We start from the raw sequence: 13602 nt of genomic DNA on the forward strand, positions 1-13602 counted from the left end.
GTCGCCAGACCTAAAAGCGGTGTTCCTCTCTTTCAACAGCCGCTGGACCTCCCGGGTCATCCAGGGCTTCTGGTTGGGGTAGACCCGGATGCGTTTGTCCACTGTGACCGTGTCCATGCAGTTTTTAATGTAACACAGTACACTGTCTGTGAACACCTCCAGGTCCCGGTGTTCAAACACCTCCCAGTTGGTCCTGTCGAAACAGTCCTGCAGCTGCTGAGAAGCACCATCAGGCCAGGTTGTGATGGTCTTTGTAATTGTAGGAGCGGTTTTCCTGAGGGGGGCATGTGCAGGAATTAAGAGCAGGGACATATGGTCAGACTGGCCCAGGTGTGGTAGTGGTCTAGCCCTGTAGCCCAGCTTGATGTTGGAGTAGACCTTGTCCAGGGTGTTAGCTCCTCTTGTAGCACATTTAACATGCTGGTAGAATTTGGGCAGCATTTTCTTCAAGTCCGCGTGGTTAAAGTCCCCTGCTATGATGTGAACACCGTCAGGATATATGCTCTGTTGGCTGCTAATGCTACCATACAAATGACCGATAGCCGAGTTAGCATTAGCATCCGGTGGTATGTACACAGCAGTTATCATGACAACAGTAAACTCTCTAGGGAGGTAAATGGGCCTGCATTTAACAGTCACATACTCCAGGTTCGGGGAGCAGTGACTGTCCACAATCACTGTGTTTGTACACCAGGTGTTGTTCACACAGAGCCCTCCACATCTGCTCTTACCAGAGTCTCTTGTCCTATCATGACGCTGTGCTGTGTAGCCTGCTAGCTCGATAGCAGAGTCCGGAATGAAAGAATGAAGCCAGGTCTCCATGATCAACAGGATACTGCTGTCCTTCACGACGTTTGCTGCAGTCTGTAGCCTCAGCTCATCCATCTTGTTAGCGAGGGATCTGGCGTTCGTTAGGAACAGGCTGGGCAGCGGTGGTTTCAGTGGCTGCCTCCGTAGCCTCGCTAGCGCGCCGGCCCTGCAGCCTCGCTTTTGCCTTCTGTCTCTGCGTCGTCTTCGCCTCCTCCCCGCGGGGATGGTGATCCACGGAGAGTCCGGGCTCCTTGCTATGTCCGCCGGGATCTCATATGAGCGGACAAACTCGGCGGTAACCTCCCGTTCGTGACCGGCTCCGATCCTAAGAAGGTCCTGCCGGCCGTAGGCGTTATTCGCCCGACAGTAAGTACACAAAACACAAAACAACACGTACACATACACAAAAAACACGAAGCACTGACCGGGAGGACATCGAGCCGCTGCAACTGTGTGCGCCGCCATTTTGTCTTTTGAAAGGAAGGGGGAGTAAGCAATGTGGCCCTTCAAGCCCACTCAACCCCTCAGTATGACCATGGTTGATCATCCAGATTGAGTCCCCAGTTGGGGGACTCCCCATACCTTTCTCCCCATACCTCTTGGTCCCTCTAGCTACAAGAACAATATTTAACTCATGAGTATATTCAACGATCTGATTTCAATTGCATTCCATGATAGAGAATTCCTCAGGTTCACCACTCTGGATGAAGAGATTTCTTGCCCTTTGAGTTCTACATGACCTCACCTTATCTTTGCACCGTGATCCTGGTCCTGAAACTCCCCAGCATCAGGAACATCTTACCTCCAATCTTTCCAGTCCTGTTACAACTTCTAAATGTAGGTTTCTATAAAATTATCATTCCTTCCAGTGACTATTGACCAGATTGCTCTTCATACGTCAGCCCTGCCATCCCCACAGTTGATCTGCTGCACTTCTGATGTGTTCTCTGCATAGCAAAAATATCCTTCCTTAAGGAAAAGTGGGCTCCTTCCATCTGCTTTAACCAAACTACGATGCTTTATGTAGCAATGTTACAAAATTTTGAGATTTAAAAAATCAAGTCTGCAATTTATCCCATCAGATAAAGCATAACAATGTTTAATTTGACACCTAATTCACTTTCATATCTCAAGTAATAAAGAAGTTATGGCCATTTTCATACTCGGAAATTAGCATCTTGATCCCTATTGATTTTCTATGGACATAAGAAAAAAGCTGTGATCGTGGACAGTCAAAAGCCCATAACCTTCTTAAAAATTAAGAGAACTGAATGAAATTTTCAGTTATCATAGATTGAAGCATTCTGAAACAAATATAAAATAATCTCACTTGGATGACCTGAAATTAAAGCATATAATTAGTTAGTTACCCAATTGTAGCTAATTTCAAACTTCAATTACTAGATCTAAACATCTATCCATTTCTTAATAAATGATTAACATTTTTAAATAGTCAAGTGTCCAAATAATATTCACAAATAATTCACAATAAAACATGATTTTTAAATATCATTTACATCAATTTATAGGCCAAATGGAAGGAATTTAGTGTTCAATTGCTGTAAATTAAAGTCAATTTAAATCGGCTTTCTAGTGGGTTCCTGTGAACGCGCTGGTTTAGAACGTTCACATTGCGGTAGATTTGTGCCCTCAAGTGCCCAGAAAAATACTGCGGGATATAAAGAGCTCAAAATGAGCTACTCGCTATAGAAAACTTTATACACAGGGTTATATACAAGCCCCATTTAATGTAAAAATAAGGTACATACCTTTAATTGTTTGCTTTATAAAACCCTGGGGCTGCGAGAGGTCGCGGGTTGAGAGTGATTTTAAACTACTATAACTATTATACAAGGCCATAAAAACTAATAATACCTTTTGCGACGGGGTCTTCCAGCGATTTTCCGTTAATGATTTACGAGGCTGAACATTTTCGATTGCAACAGCCTAGTAAAAATCGCGTTTTAAACCCGCCCCCTCTAAACAGCGCCAAAATCACGCACACGGTGTAGGGCAGATGCTCAGCCACGATTCAGGTAGGTTTTGTAACATACCTACTTTATGGTCCCCATTCCTCTCACCTGGATGTAGATTGCCAGTGTGTTTGTCAAATCTTCAATTGAGTTCAGATTTTTAAATTCCACTTCTGGAGTCATATAGCACAGAAACAGGCCCTTTGTGCCCAACACGTCCACGTCAACCATCAACTAATCCCATTTGCCAGCATTTGCCTGTAGCTTACAGAGGTTCCTAAGTCCAAAGGGTTGAGGTTTGTAGATGGTGTGAGAGTATCTGTGTTGGGGGCAGTGTGTTAAAATGTCTCAGTAACTCCTGTTCTCTGCATTAACTTAATAATTGTCACACCATGAACCAAAAGCAGCAATGGGCTCTGCTGGAAAATTGTAGCGCGTTTTCTCATTGTGGAGGGTTGAGGTAAATTGGCAGAAAACATTGAGGGGTCGATACTGCAGATTCCTGCCATAGTAACCCCCATCCCAACAACCCATCCCTGTTCCCAAAATAACCCTCGACACCCGTTCTAATCAAGAAGTGGTCTATCTCTGCCTTAAAAATATCCACTGACTTGGCCTCCACAACCCTCTGTTCCTCCTCACCTCCTTTCTAAAGGCGCACCCTTTAATTCTGACACTGTGACCTCTGATCCGAGCCTCTCCCACCAGTGGAAACATCATTTCCACATCCACTCTGTGCCTTTCATTATTCTGTAACTATCCTCATATCCTCACGTGGATCGTGTCCAAAAATCCAAACCTTTGCTGTCCCTTTGGGAAGAATCAGTGTTCTGTTGAAAGGAAGCGGGATAATTGTGGGTGGCACAGTGGTAGAGTTGTTGCCTTACAGCACTTGTAGCGCCAGGGACCCCGGTTCGATCCCAACTGTGCGTGCTGTCTGTACGGAGTTTGTACGTTCTCCCCGTGACCTGCGTGGATTTTCTCCTAGATCTTCTGTTTCCTCCCACTCTCCAAAGACGTACAGGTTTGTAGGTTAATTAGCTTGGTAAATGTAAAACAAAATTGTCCCGAGTGTGTAGGATAGTGTTAATATTTCCTGTTTCCGCACTGTATCTCTAAACTAAACCGAGAATCTTTCCTAATGTTTTTGTTCTTGTTCTCTCTTGCAGCCGGAGGTTCATCCTGGGAAGTGTTGGCCATTTAAAGACTCCCAAGGCTTTGTTGTCATCGAGCTTGCTGTCTGGATCAGGCCTACAGCCTTTACCCTGGAGCATATTCCAAAATCCATTTCTCCGAGTGGATCAATTATAAGTGCCCCTCAAGACTTCTCTGTTTATGTGAGTGAAACGTATAGAATATGAGTATATTTGGGAACCATGGTGTTTGTCTGGAGCATGCTGCTGAACATGGCAAGGCTTTCTTGGACATTGGATTCCATGTTCAGGGTCCCGAGTGGTCTCACAATCCACGTCAATAACATTAACAAGTTCTGTTAAAAATGAGCAAATTCCATTTTACAGTCCAGAACAATAATCCATCAAATAGAAGGCCCACTAATATAATCTTTAATCTTCCATGCTACACAAATTGCTCATACTGGTGTTTGAACTGATTCTGGGTTTTCACTGGCTTCACTGAATTTTGTCACTTTATTGCACAATCCTCAACACTGCGAACCATAAAAGCTTCATACAATGATTAAGCAACTTTACAACCAATAGATGAGATTAAAGTTAACACACCCTACACATAATAGAGGCAATTTTTATACCAAGTGCTTTCCTGAGTGGGGGTGAACAATTCTTCACTGGTATTCTCTCAGGATTGAGGATGACTTACTTCCACTCTAGTTCTGTGGGTCTAGAGGTCCCTGATGAGGCCCCTGTGGTGGGACACACTGATTCTACCACAGATGAGAGTTGATGCTACACATGTAGGACATCGTTTCATTCTGTTTGATTGTGTACAGATTCACTTCATGTGCTAAATGAGGTGATGACATTTTTCCAATTGACTTTTAGGGAACTACTAGTTCTGTTTGAAATGAAATGACTTTATATATTCAACCAAGCTTTCTTCCAGGCAAGGGTGAAAGTCCTGCTTTCATCAGGCTGGTATAATTGTTGGGGTGACTAGAGAGTAATTTTCTGTGTACAAAGCTTACTAATTTCCATTTGTTCACGGGGTTTGGATGATGAAAATCAAGCTGAAGAGGTCCTATTGGGACAGTACACGTATAATGAGGAAGGGGAATCAATCCAGACGTTTGAGGTGCAGGTATGGAAGTGTATAAAGGATCATTGATTCTTTGTTGGAACAATCCTATAACCTTGGCCTTTTCCTGAAACCTTTTATTTTCCTTTGCCTCAAATATTTATCTATCTTTTACAAAAATATATATGCCATGTAGTAACTGTTAACCAAAATCTGGCATGTGCCAATATTTGACACTGGTGTTTGAACTGTGATTCTGAGTTCTGGTGCTGACTTCACCCATGTTTTAGTTTAGCTTTGAGAAACAGTGCTGTAGCAGGCCCTTAGTCTGCACCAACCAGCGATCCCCACATACTATCAATAGACAATAGGTGCAGGAGTAGGCCATTCAGCCCTTCAACCACCAGCACCACCATTCAATGTGATCATGGCTGATCATCCACAATCAGTACCCCGTTCTTGCCTTCTCCCCATATCCTCTGACTCCGCTATCTTCAAGAGCTATCTAGCTGACTCTTGAAAGTTTCTAGAGAACCGCCCTCTGAGGCAGAGAATTCCACAGACTCATAAGACACACACGAGGGACAATTTACATTTATACCCTAACCTACAAACCAGTATTTGGTGTGGAAGGAAACCGAAGATCTCGGACAATACCTACTAAGAGGAATGTTTAAACTCTGGAACCCGGAGTTGTAAGGCAGCAACTCTACCGCTGCGCCTCCACGTCACCCTTTTCTCACTTAAAACATATTTGCTTTAGACAAAGGCTTTATAGAATGCCAAGCTGATTCATTCCAGTAATGGAGATCAAGGTGGCAAATATCAATCACATGATGCAGGAGCCACTAGTGAGTGAATGGGGATGAACTGGGGATGAAAGCTTGAAATTCTGGCACAATGCTGTTTTCATGCAGTGTCTTGAAATCCCTTTTACTCTGGAATCTGCAGTATTTCCTGTGATTGTCCCCGTTGTGCATCTGATGTGGTCTCCAAAGAGGTACAGGTTTTCTTGACCAATTGGCTTGGTATAAATGAAAATTGTCCTTAGTGTGTGTAGGATAGTGTTAAAGTGTGGGGATCGCTGACTTGGCATGGACTCGGTGGGCCATAGGGCCTGCTTCCACGCTGTATCTCTAAAAAATAACAGTTGGGATGTAATGTTAAAATTGTACAAGGCATTGGTGAGACCAAATCTGGAGTATGGGGTACAATTTTGGTCGCCAAATTATAGGAAGGATGTCAACAAAATAGAGAGAATACAGAGGAGATTTACTAGAATGTTGCCTGGGTTTCAACAACTAAGTTACAGAGATACGTTGAATAAGTGTTAAAGAGGGAACTGCAGATGCTGGAGAATCGAAGGTTACACAGAAAAGCTGGAGAAACTCAGCGGGTGCAGCAGCATCTATGGAGCGAAGGAAATAGGCAACGTTTCGGGCCGAAACCCTTCTTCAGACTGATCAGGGGTGGGGGTGGGTGGGGACAAGAAAGGGAAAAGGAGGAGTAGCCGGAAAGCTGGAGGGTGGGAGGAGACAGCAGGGGAGCTGAGGAAGGGGAGGAGACAGCAAGGACTAACAGAATTGGGAGAAGTCGATGTTCATGCCCCCGGGGTGCAGACTCCCCAAACGGAATATGAGGTGCTGTTCCTCCAATTTCCGGTGCTGCTCGCTGTGGCCATGGAGGAGACCCAGGACAGAGAGGTCAGAGGCGGAGTGGGAGGGGGAGTTGAAGTGCTGAGCCACCGGGAGGTCAGCTAGGTTATTGCGGACCGAGCGGAGGTGTTCGGCGAAACGATCGCCCAACCTCCGCTTGGTCTCACCGATATAGATCTGCTGACATCTAGAGCAGCGGACGCAATAGATGAGGTTGGAAGAGATGCAGGTAAACCTCTGTCGCACCTGGAACGATTGCTTGGGTCCCTGAAAGGAGTTGAGGGGGGAGGTAAAGGGACAAGTGTTGCATCTGCGGCGGCCGCAAGGGAAAGTGCCCGGGGAGGGGGTGGACCGAGAGGGAAGGGAAGAATTGACAAGGGAGTTATGGAGGGAGCGGTCTTTGCGGAAGGCAGATATGGGGGGAGATGGGAAGATGTGGCCAGTAGTGGGGGTCACGTTGGAGGTGGCGAAACTGACGGAGGATTATTTTTTGTATGTGATGGCTGGTGGGGTGAAAGGTGAGGACTAGGGGGACTCGGCCCTTGTTGCGAGTGCGGGGATGGGGAGAGAGAGCAGTGTTGCGGGGTATGGAAGAGACCCTGGTGCGAGCCTCATTTATGGTGGAGGAGGGGAACCCCCGTTCCCTGAATAGTGAGGACATTTCAGATGTCCTGGTGTGGAACGCCTCATCCGTGGAGCAGATACGGCGTAGACGGAGGAATTGGGAGTAGGGGATGGAGTCCTTACAGGAAGCAGGGTGGGGAGAAGTGTAGTCCAGATAGCCATGGGAGTCAGTGGGTTTATAGTGTATGTCGGTTAGAAGTCTATCACCTGCAATGGAGATAGTGAGGTCAAGGAATGGTAGGGAAGTGTCGGAGATGGTCCAGGTGTATTTCAGTGCCGGGTGGAAATTAGTGGTGAAGTGGATGAAGTCAGTCAGTTGTGTGCGGGTGCAGGAGGTGGCACCAAAGCAGTCGTCGATGTAGCGGAGGTAGAGGTTGGGGATGGGGCCCTGGTATGTATTGAACAAGGATTGTTCGACGTAACCTACAAATAGGCAGGCATAGCTGGGGCCCATGCGTGTGCCCATAGCTACGCCTTGTATTTGGAGGAAGTGGGAGGAGTCGAACTCGAAGTATGGGTACCCATACCCAGCCACTGACACTCTCCTCCGCCTAGCGGAGCTGGTCCTTACCCTCAATAACTTCGAGTTCGACTCCTCCCACTTCCTCCAAATACAAGGCGTAGCTATGGGCACACGCATGGGCCCCAGCTATGCCTGCCTATTTGTAGGTTACGTCGAACAATCCTTGTTCAATACATACCAGGGCCCCATCCCCAACCTCTACCTCCGCTACATCGACGACTGCTTTGGTGCCACCTCCTGCACCCGCACACAACTGACTGACTTCATCCACTTCACCACTAATTTCCACCCGGCACTGAAATACACCTGGACCATCTCCGACACTTCCCTACCATTCCTTGACCTCACTATCTCCATTGCAGGTGATAGACTTCTAACCGACATACACTATAAACCCACTGACTCCCATGGCTATCTGGACTACACTTCTTCCCACCCTGCTTCCTGTAAGGACTCCATCCCCTACTCCCAATTCCTCCGTCTACGCCGTATCTGCTCCACGGATGAGGCGTTCCACACCAGGACATCTGAAATGTCCTCACTATTCAGGGAACGGGGGTTCCCCTCCTCCACCATAAATGAGGCTCGCACCAGGGTCTCTTCCATACCCCGCAACACTGCTCTCTCTCCCCATCCCCGCACTCGCAACAAGGGCCGAGTCCCCCTAGTCCTCACCTTTCACCCCACCAGCCATCACATACAAAAAATAATCCTCCGTCAGTTTCGCCACCTCCAACGTGACCCCACTACTGGCTACATCTTCCCATCTCCCCCCATATCTCTGCCTTCCGCAAAGACCGCTCCCTCCATAACTCCCTTGTCAATTCTTCCCTTCCCTCTCGGTCCACCCCCTCCCCGGGCACTTTCCCTTGCGGCCGCAGCAGATGCAACACTTGTCCCTTTACCTCCCCCCTCAACTCCTTTCAGGGACCCAAGCAATCGTTCCAGGTGCGACAGAGGTTTACCTGCATCTCTTCCAACCTCATCTATTGCGTCCGCTGCTCTAGATGTCAGCAGATCTATATCGGTGAGACCAAGCGGAGGTTGGGCGATCGTTTCGCCGAACACCTCCGCTCGGTCCGCAATAACCTAGCTGACCTCCCGGTGGCTCAGCACTTCAACTCCCCCTCCCACTCCGCCTCTGACCTCTCTGTCCTGGGTCTCCTCCATGGCCACAGCGAGCAGCACCGGAAATTGGAGGAACAGCACCTCATATTCCGTTTGGGGAGTCTGCACCCCGGGGGCATGAACATCGACTTCTCCCAATTCTGTTAGTCCTTGCTGTCTCCTCCCCTTCCTCAGCTCCCCTGCTGTCTCCTCCCACCCTCCAGCCTTCCGGCTACTCCTCCTTTTCCCTTTCTTGTCCCCACCCACCCCCACCCCTGATCAGTCTGAAGAAGGGTTTCGGCCCGAAACGTTGCCTATTTCCTTCGCTCCATAGATGCTGCTGCACCCGCTGAGTTTCTCCAGCTTTTCTGTGTAACCTAAGTTACAGAGATTGAATAAGTTATGTCTTTATTCTCTGGAGCGCAGAAGGTTAAGGGGGGACCTGATAGAGGTCTTTAAAATGATGAGAGGGATAGACAGAGTTGATGTGGACAAGCTTTTCCCTTTGAGAATAGGGAAGATTCAAACAAGAGGACATGACTTCAGAATTAAGGGACAGAAGTTTAGGGGTAATATGAGGGGGAACTTCTTTACGCAGAGAGTGGTGGCGGTGTGGAATGAGCTCGCAGTGGAAGTCATGGAGGCAGGTTCATTGGTATCATTTAAAAATAAATTGGATAGGCATATGGATGGGAAGGGAATGGAGGGTTATGGTACGAGTGCAGGCAGGTGGGACTAAGGGGAAAAAAATTTGTTCGGCATGGACTAGTAGGGCCGAGATGGCCTGTTTCCGTGCTGTAATTGTTATATGGTTATATGTTAACAGTTTAAAATATTAAAGTTATTAAGTTTTTAGGTGAAGATTTTTATTATTACATGTGGGGAGGGCTGACGTTTGTAGACAGGAGAAATGAGCCATCAGTTTTTACTTCCTGTTGTTCACCTGATGGAGGCAGAGGTGCGTCAGCTTCGAACACAGTTTGCGTAAATTGAAAAGGTGTGGCCTTTGTGTTAATTGAAGAACTGGTCACTGTAGTCTGTAGCACCCTGGGATGCAGGAGTTAATGCTATGAGTAAACTATGCTGAGGCTGTCTGATCATTGGTCAAAGAGGCCATCTGCCTTGATTCCAGTGGTGATTATATTAAGGATTCACTAATGGATGTACTGGTTTGGTAGATGCTGCCTGACCTGCTGAGTTACTCCAGCATTTTGTGTCTATCTTTGGTATAAACCAACATTTGCAATTCCTGTTTGTTTTACTAGTTTGATGTACTTGGGGTGGAGCAGTGAATGCTTCACTTTCTGAATTCTACGTGCTTTAAATTTTTGGAATTGGTAAGGCCATACTTTGAATTTGTAGAAACAAAGAACTGCAAATGTTGGTTAATACACAAAAACGCACAAGGTATTAACTCAGCAGGCCGGGCAGCAACTCTGGAGAACATGGATAGATGTAAGTTTTGGGTTGAGACCCATCTTCAGACTGATTGTAGGGGGAGGGAGAAGAAAGCTGGCAAAGGGGGAGAGGCAGGAGAGTGTGGCAAGTATTGGGTCAATAGACAATAGGTGCAGGAGTAGGCCATTCGGCCCTTTGAGCCAGCACCGCCATTCAATGTGATCATGGCTGATCATCCCCAATCAGTACCCCGTTCCTGCCTTCTCCCCATATCCCTTGACTCCGCTATTTTAAGAGCCCTATCTAGCTCTCTCTTGAAAGCATCCAGCGAACCTGCCTCCACCACCCTGTGAGGCAGAGAATTCCACAGACACCACTCTCTGTGTGAGAAAAAGTGTTTCCTCGTCTCCATTCTAAATGGCTTACTCCTTATTCTTAAACTGTGGCCACTGGTTCTGGACTCCCCCAACATCGGGAACATGTTTCCTGCCTCTAGTGTGTCCAAGCCCTTAACAATCGTCACGTGCAAGAGGGGTTTGTCAGGCAGATGGTTGGAACAAAGGCCCGAGATAAGAGGAACAGGTGTAGGAGATAGACACACAATGCTGGAGTTATTCAGCAGGACAGGCAGCATCTCTGGGGAGAAGGAATGTGTGATGTTTCGGGTTGAGACCCTTCTTCAGACTAGTCCGGAAAGGGAAACGAGAGATATAGAAAGTGATGAAGAGAGATATAGAATAAATGAATGAAAGATGCAAAAAAAGTAATGATGATAAAGGAAACTGGCCATTGTTTGCTGTGCGACTTGGGTGGGGGAGAGATGGAGAGGGAATGCAGGGGTTACTTGAAATTAGAGAAATCAAATTTATACCACTGGGTTGTAAGCTGCCCAAGCGAAATATGTCTGTCAGTTCAGTTTTATTTGTCATATGCAAGTTAACACAGGGTCAACGGTACAATGAAATGTGTTAGGCAAGACAACGGATCACCTCAGCAATGATATTACAAGGATAAAATTAAGATAAAAGAAGATAAGATAAAAGTGACATTAGTAGGTAAAAGACGATAATAAATGAAAAAATAAAATATTCAACATGTATGATGTGTTTATGAGTTCAGAAGCCTGATGGCCTGATGATACAAACTGTTCTTAAGTCTGGTGGTACGTGCAGCCATGATCCTGTATTGTCTGAAGAAGGGTTTCGGCCCGAAACGTCACCTATTTCCTTCACTCCATAGATGCTGCTGCACCCGCTGAGTTTCTCCAGCATTTTTGTGTACCTTCGATCTTCCAGCATCTGCAGTTCCTTCTTGAACTCCTGTATCGTCTGCCTGACGGTAACAAGAACAGTCTGCTTGCCGGGTGGCTGTGGTTCTTGATGATGCTGTGTGCCTTCCGCAGACACCGCCGGTGGAAAATGTCTTGAATGGCCGGGAGACAGTTGCCAGTGATGTGCTGTGCCGCCTTCACCACTCTAGTGATTTGCGGCTGTGGGCAGAACAGTTCCCGTACTAGACTGTGATGCAGCCCGTCAGCAGACTCGCGATGGTGCATCTGTAGAGGTTTGTGAGTATGCTGGCGTTCATGCCAAACTTCCTCGGCTTCTCAGGAAAATGTTCCTCAAATTTGCTCAAATCAAGATGCTGTTCCTCAAATTTGCATTTAGCCTCACTCTGGCAATGGAGAAGGCCGAGAACAGAAAGTGTGTAGGAAGGAACTGCAGATGTTGGTTTGTATGTAGACGCACTCTGGCAATGGAGTTCAGGAAGGTCAGCGTGGGAATTGGAAGGGGAGTTAAAATGGCTAACAACTGGGAATTCCAGTAGATCTCAGTGGGTCGAACCAATATTGTGTTCAGTTTTGGTCATCCTGCTATAGGGAAGATGCCATTAAGCTGGAGAGAGTGTGGAGGTGAGCATATGGAACAAGCTGCTGGAGGAAGTACAATTATTACATTCAAAAGACATTAGGTCAGATACATGGATCGGAAGGTTTGCAGCGGTATGGGACAAACATGGGCAAATGGGGGTAGCTTCGATGTGGCATCTTGGTCGGCATGGGTGAGTTGGGCTGAAGGGCCTGTTTCTGTATTGCATAACTTTCTGTCTTATCACATCCTGCTAGACTTCTGCAAACACTAAATTAAATCATCAAATTTGAAGTCTGTAAGAATGATTTATACTTGCAAGACATTACTGCTATGTGTAATTGTGAGGGTAAACATAGAATCATAGAAAATAGGTGCAGGAGGAGGCCATTCGGCCCTTCGAGCCAGCACCGCCATTCATTGTGATCATGGCTGATCGTCCCCAATCAATAACCCGTGCCTGCCTTCTCCCCATATCCCCTGATTCCACCAGCCCCTAGAGCTCTATCTAACTCTCTCTTAAATCCTTCCAGTGACTTTGCCTCCACTGCCGTCTGTGGCAGGGATTTCCACAAATTCACAACTCTCTGGGTGAAAAAGTTTTTTCTCACCTCTGTCGTTAATTGCCTCCCCTTTATTAGAAACATAGAAATTAGGTGCAGGAGTAGGCCATTCGGCCCTTCGAGCCTGCACCGCCATTCAATATGATCATGGCTGATCATCCAACTCAGTATCCCGTACCTGCCTTCTCTCCATACCCCCTGATCCCCTTAGCCACAAGGGCCACATCTAACTCCCTCTTAAATATAGCCAATGAACTGGCTTCAACTACCCTCTGTGGCAGAGAGTTCCAGAGATTCACCACTCTCTGTGTGAAAAAAGTTCTTCTCATCTCGGTTTTAAAGGATTTCCCCCTTATCCTTAAGCTGTGACCCCTTGTCCTGTACTTCCCCAACATCAGGAATAATCTTCCTGCATCTAGCCTGTCCAACCCCTTAAGAATGTTGTAAGTTTCTATAAGACCCCCTCTCAATCTCCTAAATTCGAGAGAGTATAAACCAAGTCTATCCAGTCTTTCTTCATAAGGCAGTCCTGACATCCCAGGAATCAGTCTGGTGAACCTTCTCTGCACTCCCTCTATGGCAATAATGTCCTTCCTCAGATTTGGAGACCAAAACTGTACGCAATACTCCAGGTGTGGTCTCACCAAGACCCTGTACAACTGCAGTAGAACCTCCATGCTCCTATACTCAAATCCTTTTGCAATGAAAGCTAACATACCATTCACTTTCTTTACTGCCTGCTGCACCTGCATGCCTACCTTCAATGACTGGTGTACCATGACACCCAGGTCTCGCTGCATCTCCCCCTTTCCCAATCGGCCACCATTTAGATAATAGTCTGCTTTCCCGTTTTTGCCACCAAAATGG

The 13602-nt window shown here is 46.8% G+C and overlaps 1 protein-coding gene across 1 annotated transcript in view; it reads left to right on the top strand.

Annotated features, from left to right (window-relative positions):
- Nucleotides 1–1545: 1545 nt before the first annotated feature.
- The window catches only part of LOC129695201 (uncharacterized), a 35895-nt gene continuing 23838 nt past the window's right edge, over nucleotides 1546–13602 (top strand). Inside the window, exons 1-2 of the mRNA XM_055631976.1 lie at nucleotides 1546–1647; nucleotides 3953–4120. Of these exons, the coding sequence (XP_055487951.1) occupies nucleotides 1546–1647; nucleotides 3953–4120 (270 nt within the window). The remainder of the gene's footprint in view (nucleotides 1648–3952; nucleotides 4121–13602) is intronic.

The sequence above is a fragment of the Leucoraja erinacea genome, unplaced genomic scaffold (assembly GCF_028641065.1).
Source record: "Leucoraja erinacea ecotype New England unplaced genomic scaffold, Leri_hhj_1 Leri_988S, whole genome shotgun sequence".
Lineage (NCBI taxonomy): Eukaryota > Metazoa > Chordata > Chondrichthyes > Rajiformes > Rajidae > Leucoraja > Leucoraja erinaceus.